General features: G+C 46.1%; 2 protein-coding genes and 1 pseudogene across 3 annotated transcripts; all 3 read right to left on the reverse strand.

Annotated features, from left to right (window-relative positions):
* Positions 1-541: 541 nt before the first annotated feature.
* LOC311341196 (CD209 antigen-like protein C) lies at positions 542-7,374 on the reverse strand (annotated as a pseudogene). Its single transcript has 5 exons — positions 7,270-7,374; positions 6,928-7,084; positions 6,459-6,607; positions 2,571-2,683; positions 542-719 (listed from the first exon to the last, which is right to left on the reverse strand). The product of its transcript is annotated as a CD209 antigen-like protein C (transcript).
* A 2,284-nt stretch (positions 7,375-9,658) lies between these two features.
* On the reverse strand, positions 9,659-12,284 carry LOC311341176 (uncharacterized protein). The gene is made up of 5 exons (XM_084466062.1): positions 12,114-12,284; positions 11,767-11,871; positions 11,103-11,485; positions 10,065-10,162; positions 9,659-9,844 (listed from the first exon to the last, which is right to left on the reverse strand). The coding sequence occupies exons 1-3, from the start codon at positions 12,274-12,276 to the stop codon at positions 11,262-11,264; spliced, it is 492 nt and encodes a 163-aa protein (XP_084322188.1). The 5' UTR covers positions 12,277-12,284; the 3' UTR covers positions 9,659-9,844; positions 10,065-10,162; positions 11,103-11,261.
* A 129-nt stretch (positions 12,285-12,413) lies between these two features.
* naf1 (nuclear assembly factor 1 homolog) lies at positions 12,414-20,326 on the reverse strand. The gene is made up of 9 exons (XM_084465549.1): positions 20,237-20,326; positions 19,435-19,897; positions 19,048-19,168; positions 18,854-18,947; positions 15,573-15,655; positions 15,183-15,343; positions 14,296-14,347; positions 14,088-14,169; positions 12,414-13,175 (listed from the first exon to the last, which is right to left on the reverse strand). Exons 2-9 carry the CDS (start codon positions 19,890-19,892, stop codon positions 12,754-12,756), a joined length of 1,473 nt encoding a protein of 490 aa, XP_084321675.1. The 5' UTR covers positions 19,893-19,897; positions 20,237-20,326; the 3' UTR covers positions 12,414-12,753.
* Between the last annotated feature and the right edge of the window lie 1,048 nt (positions 20,327-21,374).

The following is a 21,374-nucleotide window of genomic DNA, read 5'->3' on the forward strand; positions in this document are numbered from 1 at the left end:
CGATTTGAAATGCGACATGACCAATAGTGTGTCACCGCTCTATTTCATCCTCGACAACCCAGAAAGGGGGCTCAATGTTCAAAAACCGGACTTGTCCTTTAAGTAGCCCACACCGCCAGGTGTAGCCCATGATTGTCCTAACCCAATTGGCAGCTGGAAACAGGTGAAAGGTAGAAAAGAATCCACAAAACATAATAGCACCAGCAGGGGGTGCTAGTAGTCCCTGTGTGTATTCAGTTTTTTTAACAGCCCAATGTCACTCATTGTGTTTCCAAAAAAAACCATTGACAACAGCATTCTGCAGAAGTAGAAAAACAGTCTCTCAACACAAATATTTGCGGTTGGGCTTAAGCCAAAAACAGAAGGTTCTAAAACAATTCTCTGAAAATGTAGCTATCCAGATACAAATGATCTCTTGTTGTTTTTAAATATATACGAGAGAAATGTTCTTTTGGAGATGATATAGTATTAAATGTAACCGGTAATGAGAATATAGAAATCTCTCCTTTCTGTACGTCAACACAGACGTTCATCTCCAGACTTAAGCCTGGTTCCGCTCCAGCCCGCTGAACTCCGGGGGCGTGGGCGTTTTCTCACAGATCCACCTCAGCTGGTTGGAGCAGTCGTAGTCGTTGAAGCCGCTGAAGTTAGCCATAGTGTGGATGTTCCCACAGTCCTCCCCGCCCGCATCGTCGGGCTGCCACGGCGCCCAGTAGCGTCTGGACCGGGGAGGAGAGCACAGGAAACATAGTCCCTGTTAGTCAGGCAGATAGGTGTAACAATGGTGGGTTTGTACGTACAAGCATGAAATATGGCACAGTCATTAGATGATAGTCGAATGAATAATTCCAGATATGGAGCCACCGCGAAAACGTCCTATGGTAGCCGTGGCGGCCATTTTACTAGCTGCTTTGACCATGAATATTTTTAACCAGATGACACAAATGCTTCATTATGTTCAAATGAAATGACTCTAGATACACATGCCATAATTTCAATCACCAAATGATCACAACTTGCATTTATGTTGCCAGCAGTGTTGATTTACCCTACCAAATGATTTATTGCATGGAATATGAACACTCTTTCATCGAATATATATAATATACTAACAGTATGAATTCTGCTCATTTACATTTACATTTAGGGCATTTAGCAGACGGATGTTGGTGACATGAAATAACATGGATTATGATTTGTATTTTCAGGTACTCCTTCAGTAGTTGTAGAGGTGGTGGTTAGTTGCTTGTAGTTGGTGTTGGGAACAGAGACATGTCCAAGAGTTATCAGCTAGTGATGGCTCGTTCGCGAAGAAATCAGTTCGAACAAACGACTCTTTAACATGAACGAACCGACCTGATTCCCCGTTTCAGTTTGTCTCGTTCGTATCGTTCGTTCTCCGAGACTCGACTCCCAGCTCCACCCACTAGTCGCGAGTCGCCGTTCGTTCACTGACTGTGTTTAGCGGTGAAGACTCAAGGACTGAGAAATCACGAGAGCCAAACGGGCAACAACATCCCGATTCGGAACATGAAGCACTCCTCAGCTAAAAGGAACTTAGTTAATGTTGTGTTGATTGATGACCGTTTGCACCATTGCACGATCGTGATTCGTTTGAGAATGAGAACGAGGGAGGAGCTGAGTCTGACCGACTCAGTGACTCAGATCCATGATTCACCGCTACCGGAAACGCGACTGAACGAACGAACGGTAGTGGAGCCACTGCAACCTGGACCATCAAATGCGCCGGTACAGACGGATTGGAACAAGTGCGTTTTGTGCCAAACAATCACACCAGAATGTTTGCAATGTCCAGCAGAATCAAAACGGCAGGATGTTTGAGTTGGTTATTCTACCATTGCCTCCAGCATCAGACGTTTCAATGAACTTCACGAATTACTGATGCCACTAGAATTAGGACGCCTTGATGACAGAAATGGCATTGAAACTATGTTTCTGGAGAACAATGCCAAGTGGCATTGTTCCAAATGCCAAAACAACAAGCAGAAAAAAGGAAATGCACGCAGGATTGCGACCCTTTTTATGCGAAGATGCGTCAACTTCCGAACCACTCCATGAGGCATTGTAGCATATTCTAGCTCGATCAGGTTATCATTTGTCCCAGCCTTCATTAAGCTTATGAATTAAGTTGTGTGTGAATTATTGTGCATAAGTTTTATACTTGTTTTATGGGGCATTATGGGGATTAAGCAGTGAACTATATACTATATTACTTTAGTATATGCTACACGTGAACCTCCTAAGATGGCGCAATTTGATTGGTTCGCTAAATCAGGATATTGGGCAATATCCCGTGATTAAGATCTCAAACTCGGGATATTGATTTCATCTCGAGTGACGGTCGTCTGGTCACGCTAATAAAAACAAACAAACCCGCTAATAAAAACAAATAAATTCTGGCAAAAAGTGTTATCTTGTTTATTTTTGGAATGTTCACGTGTAGTATATACTAAAACAACAAACTCAGGCTCCGTGTTTAGTGGGGAATACTCCCCACAATTCACTTTGTATTCGGCAAATAATTGTTAAACACAGACAGACAGTCGTACCTGTCGCGGGATACTAATGTTCCATCCAACCAGCGCCACAAGCCCTCCTTCCTCAGGTCAGTCATCCCGATCCACGCTGCAACGGCTTCTCTGGCCAGCCCCATCACAATGGCCTGTAGCAAAACCACAATGCATTGTATTGTGTGTGGATTGTGTGTTACCATGGATACGACTCAGGATGATATACGTAGCTATGAGGGGCCGCCTGGGACATAATTCATACTTGGTCTTACACACACTATTATAATCTCGCATATACACCGCTATACTCATACAGAGATGGAGACACTTCCTCAGCCACGCTCGTTGTCCTTTTACAGTCTGTTATTGTTCTTATACCTCCATGTGTCTTGAGTTGGAGCCCTGAAAGTTAGACTCCACACTGTCCTTGTATTGTCTCTTAGCACTGTTAATAGCTCTCCGGACCGCATACCTGGACGGACTCTGGGGGGGGGGTCTCTGTACGCCCTCTCGTCTTTGTCGGTGATCAGGCCGACGAAGACGAGAGTACTCCTCCAAATCACCTGATTGGGAGGATTTGTACTCCTCCAAATCACCTGAGTTGTAGGCGGCGACACATATACTACTATACTCTCACATATACTACTATACTCTCTCACACACTACTATACTCTCTCACACACTACTATGCTCTCTCACATACACTACTATACTCTCTCACACACTACTATGCTCTCTCACATACACTACTATACTCTCTCACACACTACTATGCTCTCTCACATACACTACTATACTCTCTCACACACTACTATGCTCTCTCACATACACTACTATACTCTCTCACACACTACTATACTCTCACATACACTACTATACTCCCTCACATACACTACTATACTCTCTCACACACACTACTATACTCTCTCACACACTACTATGCTCTCTCACATACACTACTATACTCTCTCACACACTACTATACTCTCTCACATATACTACTATACTCTCTCACACACTACTATGCTCTCTCACATACACTACTATACTCTCACATACACAAACATACTGTGAGGGACCGGCGTGGTCACCCCACGTATCTGGGATATGGCCAACCAGATTCAGAGAGTGTGGGCAAAAATGAGGGCAATTGTCTCAGGGCAAAAAAAAGTGAAGCTTTATTTTCTTCAAAAACATTCACAAAAAAATAAAGCAAAGTTCCAAAAAAAAAGAAAATGACTGCATAAATCTGTACGCCCTCTCGTCTTTGGCGGTGATCAGGCCGACGAAGACGAGAGTACTCCTCCAAATCACCTGATTGGGAGGATTTGTACTCCTCCAAATCACCTGAGTTGTAGGCGGCGATCCGTGCCTTAAGTTTGGCTCGGACTTCTCCATTAACCCTGATTCGGGAATGTCCGTAGGATAATCCGTGGCACATACTCACATATACTACTATACTCTCTCACACACTATACTCTCACATACACTACTATACTCCCTCACATACACTACTATACTCTCTCACACACTACTATGCTCTCTCACATACACTACTATACTCTCTCACACACTACTATGCTCTCTCACATACACTACTATACTCTCTCACACACTACTATGCTCTCTCACATACACTACTATACTCTCTCACACACTACTATGCTCTCTCACATACACTACTATACTCTCTCACACACTACTATGCTCTCTCACATACACTACTATACTCTCTCACACACACTACTATACTCTCTCACACACTATGCTCTCTCACATACACTACTATACTCTCTCACACACTACTATACTCTCTCACACACTACTATACTCTCTCACATATACTACTATACTCTCTCACACACTACTATACTCTCTCACACACTACTATGCTCTCTCACATATACTACTATACTCTCTCACACACTACTATACTCTCTCACACACTACTATACTCTCTCACACACTACTATGCTCTCTCACATACACTACTGTACTCTCACATACACTACTATACTCTCACATACACAAACATACTGTGAGGGACCGGCGTGGTCACCCCACGTATCTGGGATATGGCCAACCAGATTCAGAGAGTGTGGGCAAAAATGAGGGCAATTGTCTCAGGGCAAAAAAAAGTGAAGCTTTATTTTCTTCAAAAACATTCACAAAAAAATAAAGCAAAGTTCCAAAAAAAAAGAAAATGACTGCATAAATCAGCAAGCATAAGCTAGATAGCATAACATAGCTTAACCAAAACATACCGCTCTCGCACTGGCCTCCCATCAAGCCAGCACCACCTTCAGCCCCCAAACACCAAATGAGGCAGCCCTTAAATAGGGAAATGCATTGGACCAATCAAGGCCGTATGGGCCATACCACTAGTTGGGGGAACATTCTGTAGCTACAGCTACCAATTCTACCTAACTGACCAGAAAGTACATTGTGTGAATACAAAATAAACATGACACTAAATAAACAATCACCAAATATATACATACCCACACCTTGTGCACAACCTATAGATATTTACAAAACAGCTGTTTATATCAACACCCCCTGGGCTATTCCCTGATGGCATGATCCTGAGATTTCATTACCACACTGCCCCCTACCGTGGTGGAAGTCCAATTTCACACCATCCCAATTATAATATATATACACCATATAATAGTAATAATAATAATAATAGTAATAATAATAATACTAATAATAATAGTTTATCTTATGCGAGACTGTGAGAAGGGGGAGGGTTTCACCTTCTCACACATACACTCTCATACATACATGTAAAATGAGTATAATAGTGTGTGTATAAGTACAGTGGTGTATGTGGGAGATTATAATAGTGTGTATAAGACCAAGTATGAATTATATAGCTGTTAAGTGACAGACATACATACATACATACATATATGTAATCTGATCAGTATTTATACCAGAGATATGAGTCTCTATATCACAGTCATGGTTACCCTCAACTTTTACATCGGTCTACATTGTTTTGTAGCCAAATTTCTTATTCAGATGTTAAATAATGTGCATGGTTTGAAATAAAACAAATCTACCTGTATTTTCTTCATTTGATTATTTGTTTGCAAAAGTTTAAATGAAGCAATGACTTCTGGGAATTTCAAGACCGAATCGAGTAGGCTAGACTGCGTCTGCGCGTTTGGGGTTGTTGGAAGTTGGAAGCTATACTGTGGAAGTTGGAAGCTATATGGCGACAGAGAAAGAGGTCCTTATGAACTTGGATTCTGATGACGTGATAGACAGGGTTGCGGAGAAGAGCAAGCTCCTTCGTACTTTGTTAACTGCATGCCGATAAGACATGTTTTTATTATGGAGCGGCTGGCTCTGATGATCTATTCATTTTTTATGCATTGGGGTTGTGCATCGATATGTCCATGTTCTGGTGCAGTTGTTTAACACATTTAAGTTTAAGTTCACCATGACTGGGGCTATCAAAAGTGCAGCTTTTTTCCGTGTGTGAAAAGTTGTATCTGTGAGTTGCCCGTCACTGATATAATAATACATTTTATTTTAAGGCGCCTTTCAAAGCTCTCAAGGACACCGTACAGAACATAAATACAATCATCAAACAGTTAAAATAAGGTGGACAATGGGTGATGGTGATGTGGTGATGTGGGAAGGTGAGATCGGGGGGGGGTAGGCAGATATGAAAAGGTGAGTTTTGAGTTTTGATTTGAACTGTGATATGGAGCCGTGTTGCGGATGTCAGGGGGTAGAGCATTCCAGAGCAGGGGAGCAGAGCGGCTGAAGGCTCTGCTCCCCATCGCGGTGAGACGGGCGGAGGGGACAGTGAGGTGAACAGAGGAGGAGGAGCGGAGCGGCTGAAGGCTCTGAACACACAGTTGAACACACTTAGTTCATACCGCACAGAGAAGGTCAAAGTGTGTTCCCTACCAGTTCCTGTCTGTCGTTGACGATGACGAGCTGAGCCCCGCGCTCCAGGCAGTCCGTGCGGCCCGTGTTCCAGCTTCCCCGCCCTCTGGAGACGTAGTAGCTGCCGTTGCCCAACATCTGCCAGCTCGTGTGACACCGTGTTCGCCTGTCTGTTTCACACAACGCCACAGGAACATTGCTCAACGGAAACACACAACCCTCGCACCGCGGCGCAACCCATGCCATTGAGTCATGTCAACACAAGAAAAAGGACGTTGCTAAAGCATAATAATAATCACACACCCGACCTATCTGGAAAAACGTAGGGTGTTCGTATATTTCATGTCAATGTCAAGACATATTTACATTTACAAGCCAAATTAAATGTTAATTGAGGATCCCCTATTGGTTCAGCAGCCCCTTGTTCAGCTCTGCCTAAAGTATGACTTCCTTTGTTTCTCATTGTGTTTGTGTCATTGTATGCTCGGACCTTCATTAACACCCAATCCACCTGACTCACAGGTCAGGTTTGGGAGGGCCGGGGGGTCTTGGGGCCCGCTCAGGGAGACCCTCAGAGTGATGTTGAGGAGAGCTTGGAGGATACAGAGCAGGCCGATGCTGAGGAAGGCCAGGTGCGTGGTGTCTTTCTGCAGGGAAACACACACAGGTTACTTCATATTCAATCTTCAGAAAACTGATAGAGCAGAATAGCGAGGTGATGAAAATCTTTCAATTGGTCAATTCATTCCTTGTTCAACTGTTGACACATAAATAAAACGCAACACAGACAGACAGACAGACAGACAGATGTAAAGAGAGAGAGAGTAGCTACTTGAGTTTGCGGTACAATCTGGCCCAATCTCTTCGGTGTGGTTCCCTGAATATGACTGGTATTCGCTGGTCTTGACATCTCGATCTCACCTGAGCGCTGCGACATGGCCGACAACGTTCCCCAGCTCTCTCCTCGCAGACTGAGGCCAACTGCAGGCTGAAGGAGAAGAAGACGATCATTTCCTGTGATCAACCTTCCTGTTTCTGACATGTGTGACCGTGACGACCTACAGACTACCGTGTTTAAGGCAACCCACCCCCTGTACTTTGAGTTTTCCTTGCTGCCGCAGATACAAGCTGCCACTTTGCCCAACAAACCGGTTGAAAAAATCATTTATGCCTGCGGCCATCAGTGTGGTCAATGACCACATGTAACTGTGATCCGTTTGGGGTTATTTGTTGTCTTATCCGTTATGTGTTTGCTGTTTCTTTTTTACTGCTGGCTGTGCATCAAATCGCCCCTCGGGGATAATAAAGATACCTTGTACCTTGAGTCCTTTTCACTCAAGGCCTGAGGTTGAATTAGTTCCTCATCACTAAAATATGCTGTCTAGTCTATAAGCTATGAGGCTCATTTGGTGTTCAGATCAATATCAAATAATATTCCCAAGATTAATATACCTTCAGGCCAAAGCATTTAACTTTTGAAAGAGGGTTTTTCGACGCTGCTCCTCGCCATACTCTGAAGGATCAGCTCAGCTTCACGGCCCACCGAAGGCGTGGTCTTGGGTGGGGCATTCGCCTCCATTCACTTTGTATTGGATAGGTGCTCGCGTCCGGCTAACTTAATGCAAATGAACGCTCATCATTCAGTGAGTACTGGCGGACCGTACAGACTCGTGGTGAATTCAATTTCCTGGTTTTAAGGACTTCCATCAACAACGTGGTGAACTCCCCATGAGCAGCCACATGTTGTCAACGCGAGGCCAGGTGTTTGGTGGTCCACCAAATGCCTGGCCTCGTGTTTAACCTCCTGTTCACTTCGTATTGACACGTTTTCGCGTGGGGCAAGGGATTGTGGGAAGTGTGCGGGCGGGGACTGCGGCGTGTTGAAGGGGCGTTGCCAAACGTGTGGTCCTCATTTTGACAACCCCCCCGCTAGTGGCTGCTGATCAGGCCCCCAGGAGCAGGGCCTACTTCCGCAATCCACCAGTGCTCAGTGGCCACGCCTGGTATTGCAGGTTTTTAGCGGGCTGTGGACGGGTCCCTCAGACCACGGGGCCCAGAAGTAGATATCCCCGTTCACTCCAATACAAGCGGGGAACAGGAATGTGTCTCTGCAAATCTTTTCTGGATATCAATCAAAGGCTCATAATTATCTTTAGACCATGTACTATTAAAATGTAAGTTTTCTCTTTTCAAACCTCAAGCGTTTTATTAGCCAGAGAAGGAGGGGTGGGCGGCTGAAAGGAGTCGTAGTGAAACTAATGTTGTTTGGGCCGGGCCTCCGAGAGGGCTCAGTGCACATATAGTATCACATCTAGAGACTAATCGGGGGGTTAGTAACTTATACCTCCATGGTCGGTAAACAATGTGACTGTGCTCGCTCAGACCTCTCGCTTATGATAATACAATGCTAACAATGCTAGAGAACGAGAATATTTCTCCATCCTTAACGTCCTGGACTAGGGCGTGGCTCCCATGATGCGGGAGCAGTTCTGTCCTTGATGTCGCCCTGCGCCACTGAGCAGGTTCCAAAGGAATTAATGGGCGCCGTGTTTCAATCCGGTGTCCATTCTTTATAGGTCCATGCTGCTGATGGGAGTTTACCACTCAGTCGATGGAAGTGTTCAAAACTACATTTAAATAGTTCAACGTTTGTCCCGCTACTTTCAACGTGCCACGTTCGCCTGCCCACACGCGAGGGTCTGTTGTGACGTCTGTTCTCTGCAATCATTAACTCAATGAACAGAATAACCAATTCATTATAGAGCTTCAGTAAACGTCTGTTCACTGCAACCATTTTCTTAATTTAAAAAAAAAAAGAAAAATTAGTCAATTATTAATTGAGCTATTTGAACGATCTGACCACAAGCTGAAAGTGTTTCTGCAGCAATGAACAGTGATTATAGTAAGGTCTAACATTCAACTATTAAACCATCACCCCCAGATGCAATGATTGTGTAGATGTGTTTGTCGGTGAGGTGACGGAGGTGAAGGCTGACTGCCAGCGGGCCGTTTCAGGAGGTTCAGCCTCCCTTTGGCTCCCTCTGGCGTGGACTTTGAGCTTTGTTACTTAACAGACATTTTAGATGGACACCAAAACACTACAACACACTAAAGGACAGGGAATAAATATGACCCCTTTAGGGGGACAATACACAAATGCTCCTGCAATGAGGCCCATTGTGTGCTTTCACATTAAACGTAAAGTAAGGACGACACCAAAACACCTTAGAATAATCTTTATTAGTCATGTAGATCAGGCAATGCTTGACACATTAAGATTCTTCTCACAGATCCACAAAAGAAGAGCAAGACACGATCTGTCATTCCATCCATCCTTTCTTAATTGCACACAGTCTTCCTCTTTATTTGGGTCTCCCCAATTATCTGGTTGACGATCCGACCAGTACCTGAAAAAAGTTGCATTGAATGGATTTTAGTGTTTTTATTGGTTTAAGATGATTGAAAGGGATGCATGATGATTTTTTTTGAGTAGTGGTCGTTTTTTGAGTTGACTTAAGTTTGTACTTGACAGTCGATAATGGTTTGCTGAAGATGGATATTAAGAACATCCAAAGCAGTCCAAATCCCAGCAGTGCAATTCTGGTAATGGACTGCATCAAGTCTTACTCGTCTGTATTCAGGACAGTTCCATCCACCCACATCCAGTTCCCTTCAACTTCTGCGTCAGTTAAACCGAGCCAAAAGTAAGCCAAGCCAAAAGAATCCTGAAAAAGGAATGAAAGGGGTATCAAATATATATATATTTTTTTTAACTAATGGGCTATCCTTTCTGGCACCACTAGTGATTGTCACTAGTCACACATGCTGCTACATTGTTGAACACTTCAGTTTCGTCCTTTCACACATGGCATAGCAATGCCAGAATAGAAGGACCAAGGGACCAAGGGACTGTCCAGCAGGTGGCAGTAATGCAACACTAATGGATGCCACCCGCCTTAACAATGGTGGGCTGAGAGGAGCAGAATTATTTTACAGCCTTGCATCAAATAGACGCAACCCTTTACGCGCCTCTGCCGGAAATGTTACTGCTTTATTTCTCAACACTGCCGTACAGGCAGTGATCCGGAAACGTTACTCGGTCTTGATTTCCTGGAAAAACCTGTGCAAGAAATGTTCTGGAACATTTCTGGGATACACAATGTGTGAAAGTGGCTTAAGAGTCCTTTAAATCCTGATGTATATATTATAACGTAAAAAAAAACAATACAGTAGTGAGTGTCAAAGGTCTTCACAGGCCACCGTCATACAACCCCCCTACCCTGAGCCCCCAAAGGGCAAGAAAGGACTCATGGTTATCATGAAGAAACCTTGAGAAGGAACGCTGGTTCTCCGTTCCTCCTGAGGGTTTCTTCCTTGATAATTGAGGAGTTTTTCCCTCCTTCGAGGGACGGTTAGGAGAGGTGGCTGCTATCACGGACAGACACGACGACGGTCGCATAACAAGTAAAACAGTTTCAGTAGATAAGATAATGGTGCTCCACTGAACCACTGGCCATCCCTTTGTTTTTACGTTTGATTAAAATAGATACATTTTTCTTCTACTGTTAAACAGAAACAACACTTGCCAGTGCAGCCATCCATAGTCAACCAGGCTGATCTTGGTACCTGGTATTAGAGCGTGTGTAAAGCACACTAGCACCGTACCTGCTCCTCCTGGCTGTTCACCACAATGAGATCAGAGCCTCTCTCCCTGCAGTCATTCCTGCTATCTTTCCAGTTCTTCTTGGTACGGGACATGTAATAGCAACTGCAGTTGGTGTCCGTCCAGCATCTGCACAAGTTACCTGCAACAAAACATGAAAACTAATCACACAAGCCCTCAAGGGATGACAAATTGAACAAATGTGCGATGGCGATACCGTCACCATGCAGGCTCTTTCGTAAGGACTCGTGCTGCTCCAGGCTCTTTTGTAAGGACTCCCGCTGCTCCAGGCTCTTTTGTAAGGACTCCTGAGATGTGTTGTAAGCAGACTCCATGTGGCCTAAAGCGCTCTGCAGTTCTTCATTTTCCCCACTCACAGTGAAATCTGAAGTCAGAAAAAGCTCATATTCAAGGTCGTCAGAATGACCAACAATAGTAAAACCCTGAAATCAAACCAAAGGTGGAAGCAAAACGTTGCAATGACTGTTTTTATTCTTGCAGTGGGGTTGCTCTTGCTTGTACCAGTGATTGACATTAACTGCAATGCACAATGTGATATGAGTAGAGTGCTTATCGCCAATGCTGTTGAATTGACTCCACACACACACGCGGGAAGTCTCAACAAACGCATTGAGAAGCAGAGGGTGTGTGTTGTGAGGAACTCACATTGGAAGGCTAGAGCTGTGAGGCCAGCGAGAAGCAGGAGACACAGCAGGGCCAAACACCCAGCAGCGGTGGTGAGATAGTTCTTCTTCTGAGGTTTAGCAGGGGCTGCACACACACACACACACACACACACACACACACACACACACACACACACACACACACACACACACACACACACACACACACACACACACACACACACACACACACAAAATCAGAACGGTATAATGAATCATTTCCTAAAAGAGGAAGGGTTCTGCACATTAAATGGCCCTTCAGCATCAGGAAGATAATAAATAATTCACTATTCACGATAACATTGTGCCCATGTGTGCGGCTGTCACCTGTGTGTGTCTCGCTCGTCTCTGTGTCCGTCTCTGTGGGCCCCTGCTGCAGGGCTGGGGGTCCGGTGGCGCGGGCATCGATGCTGTCATAGATGTCCACATCCTTCTCCGTCCAATCCTCTCCCTTCCCCACCTCACTGTGGAAGTCCTCCTCCATCGCCATACGAGTGGATGAGTGACGACGCCTTGGTTACACTCAGAGTGATACAACTTGGTGGATGGGTAACGTTGGGTAAAAATTAAAAACGGAACACAAAGCGTGGATGGGAAGTGTCCAAAGAGGAAGAACCAACATTTCACAAAAGATATCATTTATTAACCATGAGAAAGGTCACCTTTGGCGAATACACATGCAAACAAAAAGGTCTCTTGGTTGTGGTTCAACACTACGAATGGATTTAGACGAGGCCTTCAAGACGAACAAGGCCAGTTCAGCAGAATGCAGAAATAAGTTGAATTTAGCACAGTTTAACTAGGAAACTGCAGACATTTACAAACCATTGGGCTCATATTTTAACATGAGGAGACAGGCGGGATTTGACAAGCGTAATAAAAAGAACAGAAAGGAAGAAAAACCAGCGTGATCTTTGCCGCTGGTTAACGGTGTCCATGACCTGGAAGAGTTCATCTTGTTGTTCAATCAGTGGGGGGGCGGGGGAGGGGGGGGCGGCGGCGGAGGGGGGGGGAAGTGGAGACCCGCGTGGAGACCCGGGGGCCAATGTGGGGGAAGCTGGGGGGGGCCGTACGAGGAGGAGGAGTGGTGGTGGGGGGGAGGAGGAGGAGGAGGAAGATGGTGGTGAGGAGGGGGAGGGTAGAGAGGGTAGTTATGTGGAGAGAACGGCCCCAGTGGGGGGGGGTAGGGGCAGGGCGGAGGGAGATATGCGTGGGGGTGGTGGCCGGGGTGCTGGTGCTGGTACGGGGCCCGGGGCGGACGCATGGGGCCCTGGGGCCTGAAGCGGTGAGGGGCCGCTCCCCGGGGCCCCTGAGGGAAGGGCCGGTAGTGGGGCCCTGGCTGCTGGTCCTGGGGGGCGGCGGCCGCGTGGTGGGCCTGGTGGCTGGTTTCTGGAGGAGGGCCATCACATGTTAGTCCTCTGCTACCAGTGAGCCTCATGATGGGAGGTCCACTAGTGGACTGGTTAGTCCTCTGCTACCAGTGAGCCTCATGATGGGAGGTCCACTAGTGGACTGGTTAGTCCTCTGCTACCAGTGAGCCTATCTAGGATCAGGGTTCATTATCTGGTTCATTATCTGGTGGCTCATTATCTGGGGGTTCAATATCTGGTGGTTCATTATCTGGGGGTTCAATATCTGGTTCATTATCTGGTGGTTCATTATCTGGTGGCTCATTATCTGGTGGCTCATTATCTGGTGGCTCATTATCTGGGGGTTCATTATCTGGTGGCTCATTATCTGGTGGCTCATTATCTGGGGGTTCATTATCTGGTGGCTCATTATCTGGGGGCTCGTTGGTGAGGTAATGCAGACCATGGACTGTTGAAGAGTTTTACTGGGTATCAAACTGAAGAAACGATGGATGCAAAATACATTAATTTTTTTACAATTTCGACACATGCAGCGATAAAGGCAGCGGTTCAGAGAATATTTTGTCTTGAAACCCCATTTTTAGGTTTGAAAATGATTTTGATGCATACCTTTTACAATTTCCCGTTTTTAAACATATAAATCTCTGCGGGTAAAATCAAGTGAAAGCAGCAATACTGGGTGGTCTGTTTGGAGCTTCCTGGTTCTAAACCAGCATCCTCTCATGAGCCTGTATGCACATGAAGCAGAGGTGGGGACTCAAACCACACGACCGGAGACCCGGAGACAGACTTGATTAACATCAACATAAGACTCCACTTTGACTTGGAATTCAGGACTTAAAAGTTCAGCTGCTTTCTGTCTGGTGGTCTACACTGAGGGTAACCTGGCAGTTATATTATCAGCTGCGTGTGTGCGTGTGTGTTAACCCACCGTTTTCATTCTTCTTCTTGCTGCCCTGTCTCTTCTTTTTCTTAGCGTCCTGTTCCTCTTCGTCGTCACTGTAATCTAAGGCCTGCAGAGGGAGAAAACACAAACGAGATATGATGACCAGGCTGTGCCCTCATCATGCGTTGGCTGCGTAGGCCACCCTGGTACCAGAGCCTCGCTCAGGGACTCCGGCCCGCGTTGGTGTGTGTACCTCTGGGGGGGGCTCCTGGTCGTTTTTCCAAGACGCGTCAGATCCTCTCAGACTGAGGGAAAGAAGAAGAAAGCAAAGAATAAAAGAAAGTTCACGCAGGCTGCACCACACCTGGCTGAATATAATGATTTAGTTTGCTGCTAAATATACATAGGAGGAGTCTATGCACTCAGTAAGCCACACGCCAACACATTTCCACTGACCATTCACCCTGAGAGAGGGTTAGGCTAAAGCAGGGTATCTGCAGGTTTCAGCAAGTCAAATTTAAGACTTTTTAAGACCATTTTAATACCACCTTGAATGAAATTTAAGACCTAAAGCACGCGATGGTGGGGGGGGATCCCGCTGTATTACAACACAAGCATAGCATGTGTGTCACTCAATGAGACTCATTCAAGTTGACTGTTTGTCTGTTTACTGAACATAAGGTGATACTCAGTGCTCTCTGGTTCAAAAGCACAAGTGCAGTTTAACTGCATGTTTCCGACCAAGTATCTAGCAAGAAAGAAGCCTCTCTACGTGTCATTCCCGAAAAGTCCCGCGAGAAAAATAAATAAATAAATAGTCCTGCCCTGACAAATTTAAGACCTTGAGTTACAGTATTTAAGACCAGCATATGACATTTTTAACGAATTTAAGACTTTTTAAGGCCTTAAATTTAGAAACATGAATTTAAGACTTTTTAAGGATGCGCGGACACCCTGTAAAGATTCAAGATTAAGATAAGCATTAAGATTTAGATTTACCAGCCAATCTAAAATTCTAGTCAGCTATTGGCCGGTGGACGCCGGTTAACTGAAACCCCGCTTGGACCACTGAAACAGCCGTTTAGAAGTCTCTAGTGGCCTTCAGGTCAGAGGAGAGCCGGCCTGAGGGCCCGTACTTACCTTTGGAGCTGCTTGGTGAGCACGTATCCGGTGTACTCTTTGTGCTCTGGTGTGTAGAACACGGTGCAGCCCACCACCAGCCCCTTGGTAACAATCTCTTCCTCAGAGTTAAAGCGCAGCACGTAATAGGGGGCGGCGACCGGGCCAAACACCTCGAACACCTGGGGGGGGGGGGGGGGGGGGGAGCACACAGCAGCTAGGCTGATGACGACGCGCAGGTCTTAAGCAGAGCTCAGGACTTTCACCTTTTCATTTGGTGGCAACCCCAACAAAGGACATTTGACAACTTTGATGACTGCGTTTTCTTGTTGTGTGTTGCGACCTTCCTCACAGGCTGAGCCAAGACGCTACAGTCCCAGTGGCCCGTGTCCTCTAGCTCCTCTGGCTCACCTTGCCTACCGCCAGCCGGTCCGAGGTGAAGATGATGCTGTCCTCCGTCAACGGAGGAGTTCCCTTCAGTGATTGGACTATCACTAATGAAAGAAAAAATTTAGAAAAGAGAGGATTTAGCCATGAGTTGGGGGTAACGGCCCAACATCAAATGGACGGATGGTCTGTGGTGTCGCCCATGACAACACTATGGCTAGCCAATGCACGTCAACGGAGGGGAACACACAGGGGAACACAGGGGAATACAGGGGCACACACAGGGGGACACACAGGGGGACACACAGGGGGACACACAGGGGGACACACAGGAGAACACACAGGAGAACACACAGGGGAACACACAGGGGAACACAGGGGAACACACAGGGGAGTGCGTGAGTACACCGTAGCATGACTTACTGGTGAGAGATGGAGGAACTTCCAAAGGAGGAAGTTGCATCATGTTTTGGTTAATGATTTGTCAAAAAACGAAGTTTTCTTTTTCTTTTTATGAGCACAGCGCTCAGATCTTTTATCAGCGGATGAATTGAAATGGACCAGAGCAGGAACGCAATCAAGTCCAGCTTCCGTTTCTGCTCTGGGGCTGGAGCGTTGCTGTGTGGAAGAGGACTTTATTGTTCTTATTGTTATGTTTTAATTTCTCTTTCTACAGGGGCTGTAAACCAGAATACAGGAAAAACTGAAATTGCCTTTGGGTAGACCAGGATAAGCCTACAATTCATGGCCCTCTCTCAGCTTAATAGTATAGTGGATAACATATTGAGGATTAGTGTTGTCACGATACTGGATTTTCTAACTTCGAAATACAATATTGATACCATTTTCAATACCACAGGGAAAACATACCCAAAATAAATGTTTATCTCCATAACCGCAAGGGCTGTAATATGTCCTCTTGGTGCCAAAAGAAAGATTGTTGTGCAAATGGAATATTCAATGTCAATCTTGATTGTGAGGGGCGCACTCACACTGGGCCGTCTGTACCGCGCCCGAGTACGTCTGCCCCCTAAAGTCTAGATTGTTGGTCTAGTGTGAGCGCGCCGTCCGTACTCCAGTACAGTTCAACTCCGTGGCCTCAGTTCACTTCGGAGAGGTGTGCTCAGGCCACGCTACAGACGCTAATGAGCCGACACGCGTACACGCGCGGATACACAACCGTACAAGAGGCAACCGTACTCAGGCCCAGTTGAGATTGCCCTAGTGTGAGCACAGACCAGCGGCACAGTGGGGGGGGGTGCGCCCTAAGAAATTTAAGTTGAAGATTACATTTCAATTATTACAATTACAATAATTATCAGTTGGTATTATCAGCCCTTAAAGGGGAAATCCGGTGTCAAATGGATCTGGGATAGGTTTAGTATGATAACGAGTTTGAACGTTCGTTGGGGAGAAAACGCCTATAGACGCATTCTTAAGTTGGCTGTTTTTATCGGATTCTACCAAAATGCTATACGTTGGAATGCTAAGGGCATGTCTCATGGTAAAAAAGAAATCGCTGTTTTAAAACGAGGCATTGATAACTTTGCAAGTGTACAGATAAGTCGATAGACGACCACAGAGCTCGCGTGTACAGCCCTACAGCCGTCAACGACACGCAAGCTCTGTGTTCGTCAGTCGACTTATCGAGTCTTAAAAACAAGATGGCGTTGACGGGTGAACTACTGAAGGTGTTATGTGTATAAAATGTAATCTTAAATAAACTATCTGTGCACTTACAAAGTTACCAATGCCTCGTTTTATATGTTAAGACCCTCATTATACTAAGAAGTGTTTAAAATAGCGATTTCTTTTTTACCATGAGACATTCCCTTAGCATTCCAACCTATAGCATTTCGGTAGAATCTGATAAAAACAGTCAACTTAAGACAGTGTTCCCCATACATAGACCAATGTGTGGCGCAGCGCCACAGATTCAACAACCAGCACCACAAATTGATTCTGCTTTTTTTATTTTAACGCGATTTTTAAGTATAAATATCTCACGCTCTCACAACAAATGTCACACCAAAAAAAGAAAAAAACCTGTTAGATCTCTCGTTGCTTCGGACGAGCGCTAAATTGCTGTGGCTGTCACCCCCCCCCCCCCCGTCAACAACTCCTCCAGCCTGTACCAACCCTCCCCCCCTTCCCCCCGTCAACAATCCCGTCCGCACGCAATCCAACACAACAATCCCGTCCGCCCGCAACCCAACTCCCCCCCCCCCCCCCCCCCAGCATTATAAGATGCCAGAGTCTCACTCCGGCCAAAAACCTGTCCATTGCCAACCCTGCAGGGGCGCAGCACCCAATGCTACTGGTCTGTGGGGAACACTGTAAGAATCTGTTTAGTATGACAACGTTCAAACTCGTTGTCATACTAAACAGATCCCAGATCCAATTTACACCGGATTTCCCCTTTAAGGGCTGATTATGGTTCCACGTCGACGCAACGCAAGGACTAAGCAGACGCTTTGACGCAGTCACGAACCAGTTATGGTTATTCTGCGTCGGGTTTTACTGAGCGGACCAATCACAGCCCTTGCTGCTGCGTCGCCTCGACGCAAGGTTACATATTTTCGGGAGGTGCACGTCAGGCCCTCGCGGTGGACGCAAGGAGGGTCCGCAAGGAGGTAAAGGGGTCCGTAAGCCCTCTTGCGTTGCGTCGACGTGGGACCATAATTGGCCCTTAACAGGGGCTACTGATTTTGACGCGTGACGCCTCTCTTGAAAGTTAAGGGCAAATATAATATAACGACCCCAAGCCAAACCCTCACAAATACACCATATGGCCACCAGGTAGTGCTGAAGAACATTTGTTCTGATTTAAGGCAATTGACCTATTTCCTCAGAAACCATGTTAGTCATTGCATTTAAACACCATGTTTAGTTGCAAAATTGGGCCCTATTGGGTTCTAAAATAGCACTCCTGCCACTTTTCTTTCTCTACCAAAACCGGTCTCGGATGCGCTGCACTGAGAGTGTCTTAAGTAACTTTAAGCCAACACCGTCACACAGAGCACTGAGACTAGTGCTGAATTACTGCCAGAGAGCGAGTTAGTGAGAGGAGGCGTGGCTATGTTGGCGCTGTAAGTGATTTGTGTGATAACTCGCTGCCGGGGAGAAAAGAGTAAAAAAAAAAAGCGATATTGTTTTCGAATTTATCGAAAAAGAGATATTTTTGACAACACTATTAGGGATGTGTGTCTATGCATCCCAGTGGAGGGCACAGTGTGTCCCGTGGTGGAGGCAGAGGGGGGAGCGGGCGTTACGTAGAGAGCTGGCTGGTGGGTCGGTGGACTCACTGAGCTGCTGAATGACACTGGTGACCGTTCCGATTGGCTGGATATCCGCAGACTCTGGTAAGGACACACACAGTTCCTCCACAGCCGGAAGCTCCTAAAAAACGATCACATACACACAGAAAATGATTAATGGTTAAAAGTGATATTACATGACACGCTCAGTGTTTTAGACGAATCCGTTTGTATTTTTTTACCTCGAGCAGAACCTCATCGCGGGTCTTGATTGGAGCCGGTTGGCTAAAGCCTTCGTCATCCTCCTCATCCAACATCCGAACGCAGGGAGGGGAGGCAGCGGAGGAGGAGGAGGAGGAGGAGCTGTCAAATAAAGTCATACAAAACAGTCTTAACAAAACAGAGTTACTACACAATTGATTGAATATTACACCATCTTCAAGGCGGCTATAACCTTAGTCCAGAATGTGCTTATAATGGTTTAGAAAACGTGGTCCTCAATTGGGGCTCAAAGAAGGATTACCGATTCGGGTTTGATTTATTAAGACATTAAAAGATGAGTCTTAAACTCAACGTTACCCCCGTTGTGTACACCGTACAGCGAGATCGACGTGTGAAACAGCCAGTACCTGTCCGAGTCCTCCGAACCGTCTCCAAGGCCCGCCGGGGGAGCCCGCCTGTCCTCGGTCCACGGACCACCGGCCGCGCACACGTCCATACACACGTCCCCCGCGGCGCTGGCTTCCCCTGGTGCCCGGGACCCCTCGGCGGGCTGTGGCTGTGGCTCCGCTTCTTCGGGTGTGTGTGTGTTCCCGTGAGCGACGTGGAGGGTCTCCGATGGCGTTGCCGCCTTGGTGTCCATCTCTTCCTCCAGCCCTGCGGGCTGTGGGAGCTGCTTTGCGGGCTGCGGGAGCTGCTCTGCGGGCTGCGGGAGCTGCTCTGCGGGCTGCGGGAGCTGCTCTGCGGGCTGCGGGAGCTGCTCTGCGGGCTGCGGGAGCTGCTCTGCGGGCTGTAGGAGCTGCTGCTCAGCGGGCTGTAGGAGCTGCTGCTCAGCGGGCTGTGACGAGTCCTTAGGCCTGCTGGCCATTTCGACTGGAGACCACAGAACCCCACGGCATCAACAAGACACAACACGTGTAACGTTAGATACATACTTTGAGTCGTTTTACTTGAAAACAAAGCGGAAAGACACGGCAAACGACCACTTCGTTCAATAAGTTGAATACACATTCGATCTGGCATGTTTGGTCTATGGCGTAGCTCAGAAGTGAGAAACATCGAAATGATCCACGAACCCAAACAAACCAGCACGGCTCGTAGTATGAGACTTATTTTCATACTCAAACTCCTTTCTTTATACGTACAAACGCCAATATAACAGACTAACAGAACTCAAAGGTAAACACAAAGGTATGTTGGTGGTTTACGTACCTGCTGGACCTGTCACCGACGCTACTAGTAAACAGATTTTAAATCAAGTCCACGCCATGCAACAGGACGGTCTGCAGCAGCCACGGATGCTCCAAACATGTGCGCTACATCCTCTGGCGCTATGTAGTATTGTTCCGGGTCTGCGCAGATCTGAAGCGCGGAGTCTTGCCCGCGGAGTTCCAGTCGTCGTCGCTGGAGGGCGACAGAGCGGCGATAGAGAGATGAGAGCGCAAAGACAAACTTTAGTGCAAACATCGCTCTCCAAAGGTGTTCTTCCAAACATTACACCATTGCACCCTGATGCATTATTATATCTGACTCATTTGTTGTGAACCAGTTAAATTATGGAAGACAGAACATTGTGAGGGATTCTGTACAACGTATTTAAATTAGGAGTTGAAACATTCTTATATTTAAAGAGTAGGTGAACCCATTGTTTCAGATGGAATCTGAACACTATGAGATTAATAAAAAAATAAATAAAATAAAATGTGAAAGTTCACAAACTGTTTGGCGGGGAGACAAAAACATAGAGTTGTAAACCTGCTTTCTCAAAATACATAAATTGATTATGTTGACCATCATATAAAATAAACGGTTTGGGGTTCACTATCTCTCAAAAGCACATAGGCCTATAAAACAAAACGACTTAAAACGATCAGAATCTTCTGGAATCCCCTTCCTCCCCAAAATTGGTCGATGCAAAATCATGGTAAACATTCAGAATACTTTCACCTAATTCAAAATGTTCTTTCTGTTTCTGTGAATACTTTTTTTTTTTTTCTTTTAATGGATCTGCATTCTTTGCAGAGAAAACGTAGGTTGACATGATTTTTTTTAAATCTAGATGCAATCTTAAATTAGCCTGGAAATCCAGACCCAGATCCGAAAGCTGTGTAGGGTCTGGCAACGAGTGATGAAAACGGCCCAACTCGAGGGGCGGCACCAAGCATGCACTTGAAAATATCACTGCACGCAATTGGATAACACTACGACCAATCAGAAGAACACAAGGGGTGACGTATCCAGACCAGCGGAGCTAACACCTGTCTCCACATCTTCAATGATGCCAGGATCCACTGGACAAAGACGCCCCTGTATATGTTAACAATCTGTTAATTAGGGTACCTTTGGTTAG

Source organism: Micromesistius poutassou (genome assembly GCF_964030765.1).
Source record: "Micromesistius poutassou genome assembly, chromosome: 3".
NCBI lineage: Eukaryota > Metazoa > Chordata > Actinopteri > Gadiformes > Gadidae > Micromesistius > Micromesistius poutassou.

Bases quoted from the DNA above. Each gene is read 5' to 3' on its own strand.
- LOC311341176 (XM_084466062.1), bottom strand. From the start codon at position 12,276: ATGGCGATGGAGGAGGACTTCCACAGTGAGGTGGGGAAGGGAGAGGAT. The intron at 11,872-12,113 runs GTGACAGCCGCA...GTGTGTGTGCAG, and splicing joins GACGAGCGAGACACACACAG to CCCCTGCTAAACCTCAGAAG. The intron at 11,486-11,766 runs GTGAGTTCCTCA...TTCTGACTTCAG, and splicing joins CACAGCTCTAGCCTTCCAAT to ATTTCACTGTGAGTGGGGAA.
- naf1 (XM_084465549.1), bottom strand. From the start codon at position 19,892: ATGGCCAGCAGGCCTAAGGACTCGTCACAGCCCGCTGAGCAGCAGCTC. The intron at 15,656-18,853 runs GTGAGTCCACCG...TTCTTTCATTAG, and splicing joins CAGTGTCATTCAGCAGCTCA to TGATAGTCCAATCACTGAAG. The intron at 14,348-15,182 runs GTAAGTACGGGC...TCTTTCCCTCAG, and splicing joins CTCACCAAGCAGCTCCAAAG to TCTGAGAGGATCTGACGCGT.